The sequence below is a fragment of the Triturus cristatus genome, chromosome 10 (assembly GCF_964204655.1).
Source record: "Triturus cristatus chromosome 10, aTriCri1.1, whole genome shotgun sequence".
NCBI classification, from domain to species: domain Eukaryota; kingdom Metazoa; phylum Chordata; class Amphibia; order Caudata; family Salamandridae; genus Triturus; species Triturus cristatus.
This window is the reverse complement of record NC_140593.1, coordinates 678,837,042-678,858,315: the sequence shown is the minus strand read 5'-3', so window position 1 is coordinate 678,858,315 and position 21,274 is coordinate 678,837,042. Positions and strand designations below refer to the sequence as shown.

General features: G+C 47.4%; 1 protein-coding gene across 1 annotated transcript in view; it reads left to right on the top strand.

Annotated features, from left to right (window-relative positions):
* The window catches only part of RNPS1 (RNA binding protein with serine rich domain 1), a 100,595-nt gene that overhangs the window by 54,385 nt on the left and 24,936 nt on the right, over nt 1–21,274 (top strand). Inside the window, exons 5-6 of the mRNA XM_085628174.1 lie at nt 12,650–12,803; nt 13,143–13,287. Coding sequence (XP_085484300.1) covers nt 12,650–12,803; nt 13,143–13,287 — 299 coding nt within the window. The remainder of the gene's footprint in view (nt 1–12,649; nt 12,804–13,142; nt 13,288–21,274) is intronic.

Genomic DNA, 21,274 nt, shown 5'->3' with positions numbered 1-21,274 from the left:
ACAGCCCAAATCAGTGTACCGCGGCCGCCATCAACATATATTTATTAATTTATATGAATAATGAATCGTCTCTTGGGCTCAGGGCAGGCTAAGTGACTAAGTCTCACAGCTGCAACACTGGTAACCGCTGTGACTCACTCGGGAGACGTGAAAAACACACTGCGACTGCACCGAGTTCAGCAGGAAGGTAAATTAAAAAATAGTACATCAATGTCTTCAATGTGACGTGCGTGTGTGTGCAGCAGATGCGTGTAGACCCGGCCCTGATAAGTAAGTGCCGGTGCTAAGCACCGGCACAAATTAAGCACTGGTCTCAATATACATAATTGAACCAAAGAAACCACAGTATTCGATCTTTTAGCTTTTTTGACATTGGAACCTGCTGAAGCAAAGATTAAAGTTGGAGGAGCAAAAAACAAGAATATCCCACACACACACAGAAATGACACTGTATCTCATCTCTACAGATTTACTGTTGCTAGTAATGGTCCTCCCATGCTACATTCTTCTGGTGCCGCGTCTTAGGAACATACATGAGTGACCAGTTTTCTCTGGTTTAGCTAGCTATCATCTGTCTAAACATTTGCTTGACCCCTATACTATAAACAGACCTTTATGAGTTCCTAAGTGCCTACTACCTGTTTGATCAATAGGCACCACTTTCTGCCCACCAAAACATTAGAGGAGGCACAGACCTGCTAAAGAGTGTTAAAACCCTCACAAAACTATCCTATCCTACACTGACAGTGCTTGACAAGTGAGCTTCTCTCTTGCGTTCTACCATAATACAGGAGAGCCTATTTGCCCCACTCCGCCTTTCCTGAAACACTTTACAATCTCAGATATTTGCGATTGGCCTGATATGGATTAGCCTATTAGGGGCCCCATGGATTGCACTCATGCCACACAGACCAATTATCTAAGTTGTTGCTGTGGCCTATGAATGTGATTGGAGTGGAGTTCTGCAGAAAACAGGAAATCTTACTGCGTTGAAACACATCTTGTTTTTTAATAGAGAAGATTGTTTTGTTTTTTGTGTGTAGATGGCTGGCATAAGCATAATGAGCATTTAGAGTATGTGGTAACAGGAGCTGGTTATGGCGGTGAAAACTTTAAATAAAAACAATCGGGCAGAGAAAGCATTGGGCGATCTGAGGTCTGATGGGTGAGCAAGAGCTTGATAGGAGCAGGAATGTCACTGGGGAAGCAGCACCTGAGGGAGAGGGCAAAAAATGCATGCACTTGCATGGCTTGCTGATGTTTAAAGATAAAAGTAGTTCACAGAATGTAAACAGTGGAAGGATATAAGTGCCAAACCAATCGATCGCTTAATTTGTTTTTACAACATTTGTTTTAAATTTTGTTGGTTAACAAAGTGCAGAGAGAGAGACATTTACCGAATGGGATAGCAGTTCAACTATACATAAAATGAATTCGAAGGTTCCTGTCGGCAAGTGCAGTAACTGCATCCATAAAAGAAAAAACTGTACTGAACCTATTCATTGCTGGGAGCTACAGCTTATGTTCAATTCACGTATAAATAATGACAACCGGCATGGAACAGTGGCGCAACAAAACATGAGGGGGAAACAAGGGGTGTATAGGGCAAGAAAGGGTGATTTATTTAATTTCAAAAAGCAAACTAGTGAGATGATGAGACAACCAGTGGTAAGCAGCTTTGTGACTAAAGGCCTATGGTCTATTGGTCAGAGAATTGATTTATCCCATTTATTTAAGTTGGTTTGGAAGTCAAATAATTGGCAAAGTACATGAGACCATGAGTTATTTACTTAGTCTTATCAGGGTTCTTTATATTCAACAAAATATTGTCTGTGTGCAGCAAGATTCGGTCTCCCTCCTCAGGACACAGCCACTGTATATATCTCCCCATAACTGTTTCATTACTTTGTTTATATTTGTGTACGTAGGTGTGTCACTGCTTTTCTAACATGATGCCATATCATTTCAAAATACTTTATTCGGCTTTAAAATAAAAACCATAAAAGTTACACAACTCCATGTAGCAATTAAAACATACAATTCATAACAGTAAAATTGAGACAGATGGTACCTTAAAATACAGAAGTATATACATCTAATGCAATGAATAATAGGGGGGGGGAAACCACACAGCCAGAGGCCAAAACTTCATCTATATGGGTAGTAATGGGGGTTGCCTACCAACGTTGAAAGTTTACTAGCTCTCCATACAGATCCTAGATCTCAGAGAGGTTTTCAGAAAGCCTACTATAAAAGTTACACAATCTGGTTTCATCAGTTGTAAATAAAGAGCTGGGTGGACCTGGGTAAATTTCAACTTCTGTAAAAGAGGTGTTAAAAAATATCTGCGAGGTACTTCATAAAATTTACAGAAAAACATAAAGTGTAGCAAATCCTGAGGAGACACTCCGTCGCAGCCACAGGATGCTAACACCTGGCCTCTGCAGGTCCCTTTTGGGACAGCAAGTAACAGATGGAAATAGTCCAATTGAAACCTGATCAATAAAAACCGCTCATGGGACGTCAATGGCCACAAAAGATATGGCTCAATGGATGCGATTGATTTAAGCATCGCATGTTTACGGACGCTAGATTTTTTTCAATTTCTAGATCGTCTCTGCCAAGCTTTTTAAGGTAGTAAAAGTTTTCTTTACAAATTCCACATCCTTCAAGGTAATAGTCAGGCTTTTAAAAAAAGGTCCGGCCGCCCCAGGTCTTCGAAACAACCCTTAATGTATTTTAACCATGAATGCGTGACATATAATCGAGGCTCATATTTTCTCTTAAGATCTGGAGGTTGAGAGCTAAATCTTTGTTTAACCAACAGTTAAGCCAAAACAACAAAGGGCTCATGGCCAAAGTATCACATAAAAATGGCAACCCCCAGTTCTTCATGTACCACCAGGTTTGATGTTCCACTGGGCACTCCTAGTAGACGTTGTAAGAAGGTGTTCTCCGCCACCTGCAGAGCATCAGTTGCTGCATAATCCCAAATTTCGCTCCCATAGCTAGCTATAGCAACACTTTTGGCCTGGTATATTTTCACCATTGCCGCAATTGGGCGCTTACCCATCTTCACGGCAAAGTTGAAGATTGCAGCATTCGCCCTTGTAACCTCCCCTTTTTTCCTCTGAATCAGGGTCCCCCAATTCAAGCGGTCATCTACTAAAAAACTCAGGTAAGAGAATATCTAGGTCGTTGGTACTTTCTCATTACCCACTTTAAAAGGATAACAGTTTCTTCGGGCGAGTCCCGGCCTGCATAATATATGATTTAGAATGATTAATTGCCAGGTCTCGGGCTTCCATAAAGCTCCGGAAGGTGTCGAGCAGTGTCTGAAGTCCCCTTGCCGTCCTAGCACCACCTCTTTCTGCTCGAACATTACTGGAGCATTGATATTAACCCTGCCTTGGGGTTGATGAGGATCCATGGGGCATCTGAAAATAGATTTAAAAATGAGACACCCATTCATCCTCAGATATGTTAGTGCCTACTTCTCCATCCCTAGCCTTTTCAAATAAAGGTTGGTTAATCATTCCCCAAAACCTTGCGCTGTTCCCCAAATTACTTACCTCCAATAGGTCTCTCCACATTTCCTCCTTCAGTTCGCCCTTACGGGTGGCCAATGCCCGTTTGTACTCAAGACGGCGGGCGCATATCAAAGATTGATTTCTCGGGGTAGCTTTTAGAGCATCTTTTAATTGTCTTGCTGCCTTGGAACATAGTGGGTCGAACCATCTAGGGTCGGATAGCACCATCCTATGTGAAGGGGCACTTAAAAGTGCCCCTATCTTGGTAATAATGACATCAAAAGCCTTGAGGACACCCCCCCGAGTGGAAACAAGATGACACACAGGAAGCTAATTTGGTTGCACATGACACTTGTACCTCGCCATAAAGTGAGTCTGGAGATATCTGCGGCCATTTTAGGTGGCGTCTTCCATCCACATGTCTCAACATACCTGGGACTGTCACCCTAGCTTGTGTCAACAGCAGCCTAACTCAAAGGTGGATGCAGATAGGTTATGGTCGCTAAAAACGCTATCCATGATTATAAACCCACGGAAATTGGACTGGAGGCCGGTGGAGATCAAGATGTGACCTATAAAAGAACCATCACTACATCCTTTAAAAGAAGAGATGGACTGTATGCTAAGGGGGGGGCGATAAAGACATTGATGGTAGCAAATCAGATTCATTAAGCAAATGATTCAATGCGTCCCTCTGAACAGAATGCTCAAAGTGGAATCCCCACATCCTGGCACATCCCAGCTCAGCCATGCGTCTGATTTTGGGATCTCCACAGGGGTGAATATTGAAATCCCCCGCCACCATAAGATTATATGCAACAGAACCACAGGACTGTCTTATAAGGCAGCCTAGCTGGGCAATCTTGCACTCCCCCTGCGCGCTTGGTGCATTATAAAAATTAATAATGGCCATACTGTCATTTCCTCTCCTTAACGCAATAACTTGAGTCCTTATTAGCAGTAGGAAGTTGCTGGATCATGCAGATCACAGCCAACGATATACAAGTCACCAAAACACCCCTAGCTCTGCCACAAGGAGACTGGGACGCAGGGGGCAAAGAAGGCTTTATATCCCTCCAAAAATAGGTTACAGTTCACAAGCCAAGTCTCCTGTAGACAGATCAGAGAATTGTCTGATGAACTGCATCCATAAGGGATCCTGAAATTTTCCCCAACAACCCTGCAATATTCCATGACAGGACATTATAAGTATCTGCACTTACGATCATCCCTTGGTGTGCAGTCGATGGAAGCACCAGCGGCTGGGGGCAAGTCATCCCAGACGACTCTGCAGGGCACAACATTTCGCATAGAAATGCGTGGAGACCCCTGTTGATGCGGTAACTCTCCAGTGGGCTCTAAGTTCTTATTCAGTCAGTCGCACTCATCCAACCTTGATAAAACTGAAAATCTGTTGGATAGTGCTAACCGAGTAGCAGGCTGGTACCTAGTCGATCGGGATCGGGCCCCTTCGGGATGTGGATAACTACCGCCTATAACCTCACGAGGTCTTTGAAACCACCTATCACATGAAATGTTTGTGTTTGGGCACCTTGTGTAGTCAGCCTTATAGAAAAAACCCAGCGGGAGAACCTGGATACCAGAATCGCAATGTGTACGGTCAAGATGAGCATCCTGTAATATTCTATCCACAAGGAAAGATCTATTGAAATTCACAACAATACAATTCTCACCCCCCCTCCCCCTCAGGGTTTCCTCGAACTCCCACCAACCCACACGACGCACCATAATAATATTGAGTTCCACCATTGGACCCACAGAGGTGTTATTCGATAGCCAATGAGTAACCTTGTTTTTAAGTTGAGTAAAATCCTCATTGGACCCTGGTAAAAGTGGAGGGACGTTTCCCAAGATTATTACAAGGGGTGTTGATTGAGGTGGGAGATTGATGACCGCTAGATTCTGTGTGGCATTTGTCAGATGACCCTGCGCCTCTTCCGTTGGTATTCCTGATCTTCGGGAAACCGAACCCTGGGGATGAATATTAGGAACCTGTCTTTCACTTGAAACATTAACCAACCCCCCTAGGTCTTTGGGAGCCATATTTATACCATGAAGCTGGGCTCCACTGGCAGGCCAAGGGACTGGAGCTGACCCAGGCATGGGTGTAATACCTGGGGTTATGTTATCCCTAGACGAGTTCGAAACCACAGGTTGGATAGATTGGGTGGGTGGAGCAGACCTATTTTGTTCTACTAGGATTTTCTCTATAAGGTTTAACTTATCCAAGATGGGGCTCAACTTAGCATCCAGCATATAACTCATGGTTGATTTAAAGGCTTCCATAAAAGCCGGATGAACTGTATTTACTACTGGTAATACAGGTACCATGGTTTTAGAGGCTAACTTGGTGGATACATTTGGTTTAGTTTTTTTGGCTTGACTCCCAATAGACTTCGATTTTCTTTTTATGCTCCCACATGACCTTCGGGCCACACTTGGTTGTTATGGGGGGCCAAAGTTACTGTGTTTCTAGTAACCTATAATTATTAATGCCACCATTTCCTGTCGTTAGCGTAGAAACACCATCCTCCCTGTTCACAATAATAACAGCGAGAGAAAGTGGCCTATGTGCACCACACGAGATTACTTGCAAAGGAGATGAAGCTTCATTGGGCTGTAAGTTGGTACCCAACACGGGGGACAAAGGTATACTCGGTGTTTCCATAACAACTTCCCTTATGGGGTTGATAGGACCAGCCAGGAGAGATAATAGGCCATTAGAAGGAGATCTAGAAAGACGCCTGTTCACTAATTCGATCTCCTTGTCTATAACTGAAGCAGCTCTCGATAAAAAAGCATCCATGGTTGTGACATTATCTCTGGTTACAGCTTTTGTTCCTTCTTGACTCACTTGAGTTCTCTGCCTCCCCATGACGCAATGACAATATAACCCCCCAAACTTAAGCAGAGAAAACAAAACCGCACCTAATGCCCTGATTAAGGTGAAAGAAACAATATCAGCCTGACAGACCGTTACAAGCCCCTTCTGTGCGACAGCGAGAGCACAAAGAGGTCCCGTTTGAGTAATACTTCGCCCGCAGTATGGTGCTACACCTAAACACTTCTCCAAACGGTCCACTAAAAAAAGGACACAGTCCCAGTCCAAAGTTTCAATGTACCCCCGCAGCTGCAGAAAAAATACCAAGAGGGGGGGGCCCTTGGCCCGTGCTTCATCCGGGCGCGACCCGCACGCGTCCCGCGCCACGGGGGGTCGAGGCATCGCTTTATAGCGCGATCACCACGCCTCCCCCAGTGGCAGTTGCATCCAATGCGGGCGTTGTGGTGTGGTGTACCCTGGGACAGCGAGTCCCACGAGGGTATGGCGTCCGTGGCCCCAGGGGCTGCAGGAACATGAGCAGCTGCCAGAAGCCCAGCAGGCAAAGGTAGATGGTGGCAGTAGCAGAGATTGCGGGTTAAAATCTCCTAGAGCGTCCCGCGCTGCGGGGGTCGAGGCAGCGCTTTATAGCGCGATCACAACGCCTCCCCCAGCAGCAGCTGCATCCAATGCGGGCGTTGTGGTGTGGTGTACCCTGGGACAGCGAGTCCCACCAGGGTATGGTGTCCGTGGCCTCTGGGGCAGCAGGAGTGTGAGCAGCAGCCCGGAGCCCAGCAGGCAAAAGTAGATGGTGGCAGCAGCAGAGATTGCGGGTTAAAATCCCCTAGAGCGTCCCGCGCCGCAGCGGTCGAGGCAGCGCTTTATAGCGCGATAACCACGCCTCCCCCAGCAGCAGCTGCATCCAATGCGGGCGTTGTGGTGTGGTGTGGTGTACCCTGGGACAGCGAGTCCCACCAGGGTATGGTGTCCGTGGCCTCTGGGGCAGCAGGAGTGTGAGCAGCAGCCCGGAGCCCAGCAGGCAAAAGTAGATGGTGGCAGCAGCAGAGATTGCGGGTTAAAATCCCCTAGAGCGTCCCGCGCCGCAGCGGTCGAGGCAGCGCTTTATAGCGCGATAACCACGCCTCCCCCAGCAGCAGCTGCATCCAATGCGGGCGTTGTGGTGTACCCTGGGACAGCGAGTCCCACCAGGGTATGGCGTCCGTGGCCTCGGAGGCAGCAGGAGCGTGAGCAGCAGCCCAGAGCCCAGCAGGCAAAGTTAGATGGTGGCAGCGAGTCCCACCAGGGTATGGCTTCCGTGGCCTCTGGGGCAGCTGGAGCGTGAGCAGCAGCCCAGAGCCCAGCAGGCAAAGGTAGGTGGTGGCAGCAGCAGAGATTGCGGGTTAAAATCCCCTAGAGCGTCCCCTCGTAAAATGTAGAGATATTGCTTCGACCGATCCTGTAATATTTGTAAATGCGCACCCTAGATTAATGCACCTTTCTATCCATCATGCAAGTGGCTTTTGCACCAGGGCAAAATGTATTGGCGACAAGGGTAACCCTGCCTTGTGCATCTTTATCCTACAAATCCCTTCCATCCTTCCCATCCCTCCCCTATCTCTCACATTCCAAACCTTTCTGACTGGTATTAATTCCCAAACAACCTTCTCAAACTTTTACCCCCCCCCCCCCCCCCTCCCTTTTTTTAGGTCCCGCCTAGGAAGCGCATGCGCTGTCTCGTCGAGAGATGCTGTATACAGAATAGTGGGGGAAGCTCCGCCCACTTTCCGGCTATCTTTTTATTTAGCCAAAATCCTAAATGCCTCATTCTGATTGGTGTTAGGCAAGTTAGTCCCGCCTCCTGACAGCCATGAGTTCATTTTTGTCCCTCCATGGCTATCGGCTCCTTTACTTTCAAAACCGTTTTGGTCCCCTAACTAAATCACGAAGTTGTAAACTAGTTTAATACATTTCAACATATAGGAGCCCATTCATGGTTTTTTTTTCTAAAACGATTGCCCTACTAATCAGTTCATTTCTTGGTGTTCAGTGATATTGTCACTGGTTCCCTCACCCATCTTGCCATATCAAGATAGGACTTCAGTCTCATGAGATTCATCCTAGTGGCCTGTTTGACATGAAGTCTGATTGGTCAGGGTGTACCAACTCTTCTACCATTCCTACAAGATGCTTAGCTAGGACTTTATTTATTGGTTTTACACAACAGCATAACAAGAAACAACACTTATCAGCACAAGCAGGCACCCTACAAGGGTGGTACATACGACAGCTTACGTAGTTACAATTACAGCCATATCATTAGGAGACTAAATGTTATCCAGTATCGTGGTAAGAAAAATCCCATGCAGCAAAAGCAAAATACCTGTGAGTTGAATAATGAAAGAAAATCATTACAGCAAAGCATACAAGTCCAGCGGTGAATCAAAGTAACGAACCATACATTCAAGCTGTGCAATTATTGAATATGGCATGTATTAGTTTGGCTAGTGACTTATAACAATAGTAAGAAGCAATATACAAGCTTAGTCCCTCCCTCAGTTTCACCGGTTTCCTTCCCCACTAGATAGTTTGGATAGAGCCCTAGAAGCTTTTAGGCCTACTTTGGGGTGGTAACAATTTGCTGTACACATTGGATTGAGTATTACAGTGGAGCATATCAGCAGCCAATTCCTCTAACGCAGGTGTGGGACCTCTACCCCATCTCATGGCAACCCGGCGTTTAGCAATCATCATACCAAATGCTGCAAGCTTTTAGATCTTGGTCTATGTCCTTATCTAGCTAGACCAAGGAGAGCCAGCACTGGGTCAGGGGTTAGGGTGCGTCCAGTAATCTCACTCAACCGGAGAAATATTTTCTCCCATTAGGAAAGGCACTTCCGACAATACCAAGCTGCATGTATAAAATCGTCCATCAGCTCCGGACACCTGTCACACAGCTGTGTCTCTTAAACCATATCTATGAAGTTTCTTTGGTGTATGATACACTTTATTAATGTATTTGAAGTGTACAAGTCTGTCTACTATTTAAGGAAATACTCTTGGTGACTGAACAACAATATTATCAATAATTGTGTTTAGATCCCTCTGCCATCCTAGGCGAGCCTTAGACGACAGTGACTTTTTTGAGCTTGTAGTAGCCCATACAGCCTGGTCACCAACTTTCGGGGGGGGAATCAGTCTGCAAGACATACGTGAGAGCGGGCAAAGCTTCGGGCTCCTGCAAGTCATCCCCAAGCAATTCGCGCCATGCATGTCGAGCCCGAAGGGATTGGCTCTGGTTGAGCACAGTGGAGAACCCCTCGTCCTTTGGGAGATCTTCCCACCAGTAAATCACCCAGTCATCGAAAAAATCCCCCAGTTTATTAATAACCAGTGTCTACAGCGCTTTGGTGACCTCAGGCTCAGTCCCTGTTGGGAACCATTTGCACCATTGTATCGGGATTAAAGGAGAGTATAGGAGCGCTCCTGCCTGTTTTTCTAAGAGGCATTTCCAAGCGTGTACTGAGTCCAGGACTCCATGTCTGCGATTGGGCTTATAGCAAAATCAAGTGTGATAGAGGGATCGAGTCGGCCACCACCCTTTCAATGCGATGGTGCGGGACGTCCTCACAGAGGTGAGAGTTTCCCAACTGATCCTAGGCTGTTTACTTGCTCATGCCAGTCTAATCATTAAGGATTTGAGAATATTAAGCTTGCGAGTCGGAAGGGTTATGGGTACATTTGTGAAAAGAAAGAGAAATCGGGGCAATACCACCATTTTCATCAGATATACACCCTATTAGACAGAGGGGGGGAGTTTATTAACATCGTCCTCGTACCGGGATATCGCCCAACCATAGTTTTCAGCCAGGACCATCTCCGAATTAGTATGAATTTGGACCCCCAGATACCTAATTGGGTCAGTGGACCATTGCAAAGGGAGCTCAAACAGCACCTGAGTAGTGCACGGCGTCAAGGGAAACATAATTATTTTTTTACCAATTAATACGTAGCCCTGAGACCTGTTCAAACTGCATGACCTCAGCAAGGACTGGCTCAAGATTCCCCTCCGGCTCAAGGACATAGATCAAGGTATCATCAGCGTATGCGGATACTAAAAGGGAACAGTCACAAACGAATGGCTCTGTGATGTTGATATTCTCTGAGTGAGCAAAGGAGGGGCTCTGCCACCAGTGCCGGAGACAGAGGACAGCCCTGTTGAGTGCCCCAAGAGATTTTAATAGTGTCTGATACTATGTTTCCTACCCGGACTCTGGCCCGCGGTCTCATGTATAAAACTGAGATCAGTCAGAGGAACACCTCGCCTACACCCCCTTTATTCAGGCCGCCCTTTAAAAATCCCCATTCAACCGAATCAAATGCCTTTTTGGCATCGAGGAATACTGCAACTGCCTTCACTGCAGGATCGATTCTTTGGATTGTGCTGAAAATAGTGCACAAGTTATACGTAACTCTACGACCCAGCACGAAACCCGCCAGCTCAGGCTTGACCAAATGAGGAATCAAAGGAGCTAGTCGGTTGGCCAATATCTTCACAAAGATCTTTGCGTTAACATTTAGAAGCGAGAGTCGCCTATATGAGGAGCAGGCGTTTGGCGGCTTACCAGGTTTCAGTAATGTGACAATCAAAGCCTCCCATAAAGTTGGGGGCATTTCTCCGTCTTCCGCCATCTCCTCATACCGAGCAGTCAGATGGGGGATAAGTTCCTCTTGGAACGTTTTATGAAACATAACAGTGAGGCAATTGGAGCCTGGGGCACTACCTGATCGCATTGTCTCGAGAGCAGCTCATATTTCCTCTGGGTGCACACAGCACCACAAACTTAAAATGTAATTGCTGTACTGTTGCTGCCACATGGTTTAAACCCACTTGAAATTAAGTTTATTTGAAATACGCACTTCTCGGTTAACAGCACTGATGTAAAGTGTAATTTTTGTTGTACGTGCTACATTTAAGAATCCTCTGAATTGAAATGGTTTTATTGGATGCCTCCATTAGTGCGAACAGTACTTTTGGCATGAGGTATAATATGCAGTTCTGCCAGGACTACAACATCCTCCATCAGTGCCCTTCGTCCATTCTTCTTCGTGCTTCACCACACCCTCCCAGTCATCAGTTTGAATTCTCATCTGTGGCTCCTGGCCTAACTTCACAATACAATGTACAGCTGGTCGCAAACCCGCATAAGTGTGTGTTATCTGTCCCACCATGTCATAAAACTTATTTTGCTCTACTGCTAGTACTAAATTTAATCTACTTAAGGTTCACTTCAATTGAAATTTTTCCCTGATCAGCCCATGGTTTTAGCATAAACAGCTCCACAGGTGTGAAGTATAATCTGAGGTATTGCAGGGAATAGCATATATTCCATTGGTGACCTTAGACCATGCTTTCTTGGGTGGGGCCGCTCCTTCTAAAACTTTTTAAAGACCGTGGATGAGCATTATAAACCACCCTCCTGTGTGGACTCTGGGTCCCAATCTTGTTTTTTTGTTGGCTGTTGTATGCAACCTCCTTCTAAGGGCAAATTTGGAGTTATTCCCTCACTCATTTGGAGAACGTCATCCTAGGCGTTTCCTCCCTTCTCCAAAGATGTTACAAATTTCTCCTTTTCTAGAAGAGTATAGATTTGTGGTTCATGGACTCCAGCAGCCGTTTCCTTGGAATATCATTGGAGTTCATCATGATGGTTTTATCTGGTTTTGAGGACTACCTCTTTTACCTGCCAGAGATGCTTTATAAAACTCTCAAAGTTGAGATGTGAATGAGACTGGATCTACCAGTAAGAGTGATTATTTTTGTTCTGGTACTCCTAAGACCCTCACCCCCCTTTCCTTCAACAGCAAACCCACATTTTCTCCCCTGATGAAGCAGCCACTGCACTGCCTCTAGAGAGTGTAGTATGGATGAATGTTAGGGTTTAGAGGTGTAGGCATACAGATTTAAGTATTTTTGTATTGGGCAGCTATGAACTTTACTTATGCCCGTTGACCTGAACATCCCAGAAATCTGGCAGAAGGGAAATGAAACAAAAGCCAAGATACTGATTTTGGGAAACAAAAAGCAAATAAATGCAGATCTAATTAAGATGTGAGATACGAAAGGTATTGTTTTATAACCATTGTAAATGCACTGTTATTCAAAGAAAGAATGGAGTCTTATGTATTGCCTTAAAATCTGCACTGTCCAGCTTTAGTAGTTGATATATTTGTATCTATTTTTAGTTTTAGTAAATTAAAACCATACCTTTTCCATTTGCAGGATCACATTCTGGAAATCTTTGCTACCTACGGAAAGATTAAGATGATTGACATGCCAGTAGATCGGTTGCACCCCCACCTTTCAAAGGGGCATGCCTATGTTGAGTTTGAGGTCCCAGATGAGGCAGAGAAGGCTGTGAAGCACATGGATGGAGGTAAAGGATTAGAGTGGGGGGGACTAGAATTAATTCACAGATACCCGATTTGCTAGTCCGACTAAGGGCACACTGTAATGCTCTCCTCGGGTGTCTGCTCCTTGGCCTCCTACACTTGTCCCTAGTTCCTTGCTGACTTTCAGGTCTGTGAAGGCCACAAGAGAACTTCAATACTACGACCTTCTTGCTTTGTGATATTGAAGTACAGAAATGGGCAGCTTGCATCACCCTGGTAGTCTTGATCCACCATTGAACACCAGTTGTTTTTATTGGAGTCTTGCATTGAGGCCTGATGTAGGCTATGAAGGTCAGTTAATGTTTTTTCCTGGATTGTTTCAGGTCAAATAGATGGTCAGGAGATCACAGCTTCAGGAGTGTTGAATCCCTGGCCAAGGCCAGGATTAAGGCGCTTTTCCCCTCCAAGGAGGATGCTGCCACCACCACCTATGTGGCGTCGGACACCCCCACGCATGAGGAGAAGGAGGTATGCTTTAAGCTTCTGTATAATAAAATGAATGCCATTGAAGGCTACAGTGAAATGCACATTGGGTTGGAATGTGAAATGCCATTCAGAAAAATGTATGGTGTTCTATTGTCTTGAAAGACTTATTGGGAACGGGGTGGCCTTGTCCCTAAAGAACAATGATAGCAGATCTGCAATCCTCCAAAGGTTGTGGTTAGGAACGACTATTAGGTGATGTATGACCTCTGAAGGGCTGGAAGTGGGTGGATATGGGATTGCCAAAACCACTGACTGGAATATGAAATGGTCGTAAATTGATAGGCTGACCAAGAGTAGAACATGATTTATGTGATATACTGTGATAAGCATGGTCTTCATGTGTCAATTATCAGGGAATGGACAAAGTGGGGTCTTGGCCTCGATTGCAGAAGAAGGATGCCAGCGGTGAGTTCAGGGTAGCTCCAGTACCCTTTGAGCCATGATAATGAGTCTGCTATTGTCAAACATCCGGAGAAAGTTGAAGGATTGATCCTGATTGCACTAGAGTGGGGTAGGAGAGAGTGCTATGCTGGAATGTGGCTACCTCTGCCTGTTTTACACCAATTGGAATTGCTCTAGCAGCAGGATGGTCAGGAGTCCTCCACCTAAATCCGGAAACACTGCAGCTGCAAGCAAGGACATTCAACGGTGTCAACTATAGTCCTTTTTGCTTCTGGAAACGTTGCAGATGTCCTCTTGGTAGCCAAAAAAACCCACAGTGAAATCAATCTTCCTGAGCTACTGGATCAGATTTGTTCAGTGGTGCGAGTCAAAAGGCTTGTACTCCTTTAAACCAGTGATACTCAAAGTACGGCCTGCATGCAGCCCGCATACTGCCCTCCTGGCCGTTACGTGCAGACCCTTAGTCAACAGCAGCACAGGGCTGTTAGTTACTCGACTCGGCACTAACATTAAGAAATGTATTTAAAGGTTTTTTAAGTTAAAGAACATAAGTAACTAGGGTGTCCTGCACAGCTTCAATTTAGACGCCAAAAGTGTAAAAATATGATAGTCGGTTCAAAATTGTGTGTATCATTTACATGCAGAACCATTTCACCTTAGTACATTAGAATATATGTGTGTTAAGATCACCCCCGCACCCCCTCCCTCCCCCCCATCCTGACAACAATGCCAATTGTGAACTAAGAGGAAAGTCAGTTATGTTGGCTCTTTGGGTAGCCATTGTTTATATTGTACATGAATATGGTTTATTAAATCAAACACTGGAGAAGGTTTTGTACAGCACGCATCCTGAAGTCATGTATTTCGAGATCCCCATATAAGATCATTAAAAAGGAGAGAATGGGAAATAAAACAATTATCTAAGATCACACAATTTAGTTAAGTGTAGAAGCTGGAATTAGTCAAACGTTTTTGGTTTCACTGCAATTCAGACACTAGGTGTATATGCTTCCCTTTCTCTTCACCCACCTTACTGCCAATTTGCCTCCCCCCCCCCCCTTCCCCTCTCCAACCCCTGACTGTAAACCTGCTGGCACATCACAAGCTTTTTGGGCCCTAGGAAAATGTTTGTGAGTACCCATGCTTTTTAAACCTTTCTTTTCTGACATCCTGTTGTTCATAGTCTCTTGCACAGCAGAGCCTGTTGCTACGTTTAAGGGCTTTTTGCCCGCCCTATTTCACTTCATGTGTCTAAAGACAGCATTTGTAGTGCCAATAACTTTTGCCTGTATGATCAGAGAATTCCTGGTTCTTTCAGTTTGTCCTCTTTTGACGGTGGTCTTCGTGGGTAACTTAGGGCCTGATATACCACCATTCGTTTCGCGGGTCTCAAATTGCGTTTTCTTGAAAGTTTTTTGTTTCTTTTTTTTTTTTTTTTTGCGACTTTCATAACGGAATATACTAATGTGTCCCAGACACATTTAGTGATTTCCAATGGGGTCACAAATGACCTGCCTCATCAATATTGATGAGGCAGGTCGCAATTTGCGACCCATTGGGAATGGGCTAAAATCACAGGGATGATGGCCTGCTCTGGACAGCAAACCACCATGTCTGTGTTTGTGTTTTAAATAAAACGGTTTTTTTTTTTCAAATGCAGCCCGTTTTCCTTAAAGGAAAAACGGTATGTGTTTAAAAGAAAAAAATGAAGAGCTTTGTTTCCATGTTTTTAAGGGCAGGCAGTGATCTGTGGGACCACTGCCTGCTCCAAAAAATATTATTGCTGCCAGACACAAAGGGGAAGGGCTTCCTAGGGTACCTCCTTCCCTTTGGCGACTGGCTTACCACCAATATGAAATTGGTGGTAAATGCAATTGTTTTGCAACCGCATTTGCGGGTGCAGGTGCAGAGTGCCAACACAGTGTCGGGCGCCCAATGCAATTCAATGGGGAAGATCGGTCTTGAAGAAAGACTCAGGCTAGGAGGCCGAGCGAAGAAAACCCACAGCTGCCCAGGTCAGTAGAGATGCTAGGGGATGTAGGGACAGTCAGTCAAGAACCCTAAAGGCCATGGGGCTTCGGGTGCAGGGGTGTCCTTTGGCATCCGGAAACAGCTTAGCGGTCAGGGGGGAGTCTTCAAGTTGAGGCTGCAGGTGTTGAGGTGGATTCCAGCAGGAGTCAGCCCGCGGTGGACTCCTGCTCAGTAGGGCTGGGGAACCTTCACAGGACCGGTGGGCCACTTGGACTCTGGCGTCTGTTGCAGAAGTGTTTCAGGCGGTGGTTCCGCAGTTCAGCAGGGCCGAGTTCTTTGGAGTTGGATTTTTCTGGACAGGTCCGCTGTCCACGGGAGATTAGGAGTCTTTTTTTTTTTTTTTTTTTTTTAACGGCAGTCCTCCCCGGGTTCTGGAGGTCGCTGGGCGGAACGAGTCGTTCTTCTTCAGCAGGATCTTTTAGGGCTTCAGACAGGCTGGTGGGGCTGGGACTGGGGCCAAATCAGTGGGCGTCTTCAGTTTTCGATGCTGCACAGCTCTTTGTCCTCTTCTTCGTAGGTCGTCGCAATCTAATTTCAGGGTCTGTGGGAGCCACCTAGATTTTGGGGCGTAACGGGAGTAACAGACAGGGACCAATAGATCTCTCACCTGGGGTGTCTACACCCACTATTAAGGCATCCTCCTGTGGGAGGGGGGCATAACCCTAGCCCTGATTAGAAAAGTCCCACCATCCTCAAGATGGTGGGCACTGAAAAATGTGCTTCACTTTGCCTCCTGCACTTGAAGGGTGGAGTTGGCGAAGGGGAGCACACATCCTACTCTCCTAAGTTTTCCGGCAGGTTCTCCTTCCAAAAGTGGGGGTTTGAACTGAGGGCTGCCATCTGCTGCTAGCAGCAGAGTCTGGGGAAGCATTACAAAGGCAGCAAGGCCTTTGAAGCTTCCCTCTAGAGCACTGTGCTCATCCTGGGGAAGGAGGTGTGACACCACCACCCAGTATGTGCTTTGTTTCTTGCCACAGAGAGCAGGGGCTCTCGACCCAGGGGTCCAGAAACATATCTGGCGGTGGCAGGCTGTCTAATGCCAGTCAGACACCACACCAGGGTTGGAAGGTTTTCAGGGGGCACCACTGGAGTGCCCTCTGGGTACATGTTTCAATAAAACCCATTCTGGCATCAGTGTGGGCTTATTGAGAGGAGTTGTTTGGTACCAGTCACTCCTGGGTTCAGTAAAGCCATCATGGTGCTGGGGAACTCAAGTTGTTGAGTTTCCAGTCCATGTACTCTATCGCATCACTGGCATTTACAGTATTAAGATTTGACGTAAATATTGTAGGGGCATATCTACTCATGCAGATATGCCCACACCTGGGATATGGTGCACCCTTCCTTGGCGCTTACCTATACCGTCGGCAGTGCTACGTGGTATGTCAACTGTTGTTTTTCTCTGCACCAAGGCATGCAGGCTGCAATGGCAGGTTGCATGGCCTTGGTGAGGGGTCCCTAAGGGGACTCTCTTCGGTTGGAATGCCCTAGACACCAGGGTACCATTTACTAAGGACTTGCAAGGGGGGGGGGGGGGGTTGACGTGCCAAATGTGGTTCAGTTTTAGGGAAGGAGCTCTGGCAAAGGGAACCTTTTTGGCTGAGACCCTGTTTGACGTGCCAAATGTGGTTCAGTTTTAGGGAAGGAGCTCTGGCAAAGGGAACCTTTTTGGCTGGGACTCTGTGCACTTTCAATCGAAGCCACATCATTTTCCAGGCAAAAGGTGGGGGGCTAACCATGTGTTAAGAGCCACTTTCTCACACCCCTCATGACCTTACACCTAGTGTGGAATGTTGCTATGTTCTGAACCAGCTTAAAGGATACCATTGTGTTCGAGGCATGTGGGCTGCTGAATTCATATCTGTGCATAGATCGCCGCCTAGTGTTGGGTCCGGATGTTTGCACGTTGTTGTCCTGGAAGAGTCTTCGAAGTATCTTTGGATAGGTGACTCCTCCCCTGGACTACAGTGCGCATGGGCATCCTCTCCATCCTCAGATTGTTTTTTTCCGCCATTGGGTTCGGATGTGCTATCTTAGCTCAAGTTAGGAAAATATTTTTTCGAGGCCAAAAGGCCTTTAGTTCGCGTCGGTACTGTTTATCGATCGGGTTTCGATAGAATTTGTTAGTTTACTAACTTTCAGCACCGACTGCTTTCGCATTTACCTGTCCATCGACGACTTCGACGATGGAATCCAGGACGCCGTTCAAAAGGTGTCCGGTATGCAATGCGAAGTACCCACACATCGACGTCCATCCGGTGTGCAACAAATGCCTTTCGCCGGACCACGACGAATCAACATGCATGGCCTGTGCCCGGTTCCGCTCGAAGAAGACTCTGCGGAATCGACGAGCGGCGAGACTCGAGGCGCAGCACGCGGCACCGGCCCCGACAGACCTCTTCGGCGAGGCCGAGGACGTCGAGGAATTGGAAGTCTTGCCCTCCAGTCCCGTTTCCGAACACGAACCCGGATCGGACGAGGAAGACGAGTCACTCTTCCACAGAGGTGAAGACGACACCGAGGTAGGAGACGACGAGGAGGCCTTCGGGGCCGAAGAAAGTAGCTCCAATGATGAACAAGGCCTACCTGTTCAAACCGTTCAAACACCAGTGCCACAGCCTATGGCTCCGGTCGAGGGATCGCCTTCGGGCCTTACCCGAGACCCATCCCGCGGTTCTTCGGCCCCGCCCTCGGGCCCGGCCTCGGACGTTCAGCGGCAGCCATTACTACATAAACAGGCTGGTTTCCCTATCACAAAACCGAAACCGAAAGCTGCTCAGGTTCCACCGAAACCGAAACTGAAAGTAGCGCTGGTCGGATCGAGGCCTTCGACGCCAGCGCACCGCGTCGGCACCGACCGCACCAAGAGGGACTTCGGTGCCGAACTTGAGGCGGGCGACGTTGGAGTCGACAAACGGAAAAAAGCCATCGGCACCGACAAACCTGCTCGGCTACCGGCACCGACGACACCAAGGGCCGTACCGCCTGCTGTGTCTCACATCGCTCCCTCGACGACACCTAAGCCTCAGGTATCGAAGACTTCGACGGTGATCTCTTCACCCCGACTCGATGACCCTCCGGCACCGAAAAAATCTACGGCCGCCTCTACGAGCCTGGCCGGTGCCAAAGCCTCGAAGGCGCCCCAAGTACGACCTGGTGTGACGCAAGGCAGCAAAACCACACCTGTCCTCCAGGACACGTCGGGCTCCGGTTCGGTCGGAGCTCCCGCAGCCTCTTCGGTGCCGACCAACATTACCTTCGGCTTGCCTCCGTCAACAATCCCAAAAATGTTCCAACTCAGGACACGGGTCACCCAACCTACGGTCACACCTGCTGAGACGTCTCCAGCACGTATCATCGACGCCGGCACTGGCAGAATGATTCTCCAGGACCGAAGGATAACTTCGGAGCCGCCATTGGACCCTTTCAGGATCCCACTAAAAAGGAAGTTGCCTGCAGAATCGGAACCTCTCCTTTATGAACCCTTCCATTCATCCTACCAGGATCCACACCGGTTCTCCCCCACACGCTCCGATACAGACGCATTGGAGGACTACATGGCTGACCAAGTCCCCTACCATGTAGACACGGACCCTGATGACCAGCAGGACCCTGATCAAACTTGGGGCGACCCTGCAGACCCCAGTGCACCTCTCGATGCACAGGATCCACAACTCTATGGGGCAAAGACATCTCCTACGGAGGATACTGCAGCGTTCAATGCTCTTATCGAACGTGCTGCCAATAACCATGGGGTGCAGCTTCACTCTGATACCATCGAAGATGACTTTCTAATGGACACCTTTGCATCCTCAGAAAGACATGTAAAGACTCTGCCAATGTTGAAGGGGGTCCTCAAACCAGCCAAGGACATTTTCAAAGAACCCACCAGGGCACGAGTGATAAACCCCAGGATTGATAAAAAATACAGATCAGCACCTGGGGATCCTACTTACATCAGAGGACAATTACCACTCGACTCCATCGTCGTAGCGAATGCACGCAAGAGGGCACACTCGCAAACGACAGGTGACGCTCCTCCCCCGGACAAAGAGTCCAAGGTGTTAGAAACATCTGGCAAGCGAGTTGCCGCCCAAGCTGCCAACATATGGCGCATAGCCAACACTCAAGCGCTGCTTGCTCGCTATGATAGAGCGCATTATGACACACTGGAGCAGATATTCCAACATCTCCCTGACCAGTTCAAGGAAGGCGCAGAAATGCTCATCAGAGAAGGACAGCTACTAACGAACGCTTCCATCAAATGCGCACTAGATGCTGCAGACACGGCTGCCAGAGCCATAAACACAAGCGTCATGCTGCGACGACATGCCTGGCTACGGATCTCAGGATTCAAGCCTGAGGTACAAAACAATATACTGAACCAGCCTGTCAACCCCGACTATTTATTCGGGCCAGAGGTTGACACCACCCTTGAGAAAATAAAAAAGGACACGGACACTGCAAAGTCCATGGGCGCTCTCCAAACTCAGTCCTTTCGGAGCGGCTCCTTTCGTCGCCCCGGAAACAAGGGAGCAGGTAGAGGACAGGGGTCACAACAAACATATAACAAAGGCAATACACAGACCACCTATGATAAAAACACCCGAGGTGGATATCGTGGCTCCAGCACAAAGGGCAGAGGACGCGGCTACGGCAACACCAGGTCCTCCCCCAAGAACAAGCAGTGACGCCCTCTCCCTTCCTCCCGACCACATAACACCTGTCGGGGGAAGGCTACAAAGGTTCCTGTCCACGTGGAATTCCATCACCACGGACAGGTGGGTCAAAGATATTGTAAAATACGGTTACTGTCTGGAGTTAACCTCCACTCCACCCACAATACCACCAAGAAGCCGTCCTATGTCCTCAGAGCACTTAACGCTCTTACAGCAAGAAGTGCAAAGTATGCTTCTAAAAGGCGCTATAGAGGTCGTACCCATCCACGAGCAGGGTGCGGGAGTGTACTCCCTCTACTTCTTAATTCCAAAAAAGGACGGGTCGCTCAGACCTATATTAGACCTGAGACCCCTGAACCAGTACATTCTTTCAGAGCACTTTCACATGCTCACTCTACAGCAAGTCCTTCCGCTTCTCAAGCAGGGAGACTTCCTAGCCACACTGGACCTCAAGGATGCGTACTTTCACATACCCATCCACCCCTCACACAAAAAATACCTCAGGTTCACTGTTCAGGGGAAGCACTATCAGTTCAAAGTCCTTCCCTTCGGCGTGACAACAGCGCCCAGGGTTTTCACGAAGTGCCTAGCTACAGTGGCAGCACATCTACGGAGGCAGCATATACACGTCTACCCCTACCTAGACGACTGGCTCGTTCAAGCGAAGTCAGCCCAGCAATGCGCAAGCCACATGTCCCGCACCATTCATCTTCTTCACAGTCTGGGATTCTCACTAAATTATCCAAAGTCCCATCTCCAGCCCGCACACGTACAACAGTACCTAGGTGCGACTATAGACACTCTGGCGGCCACAGCTCAGCCAAATTTAGTGAGGATCAACAGCATACAACTGCTGA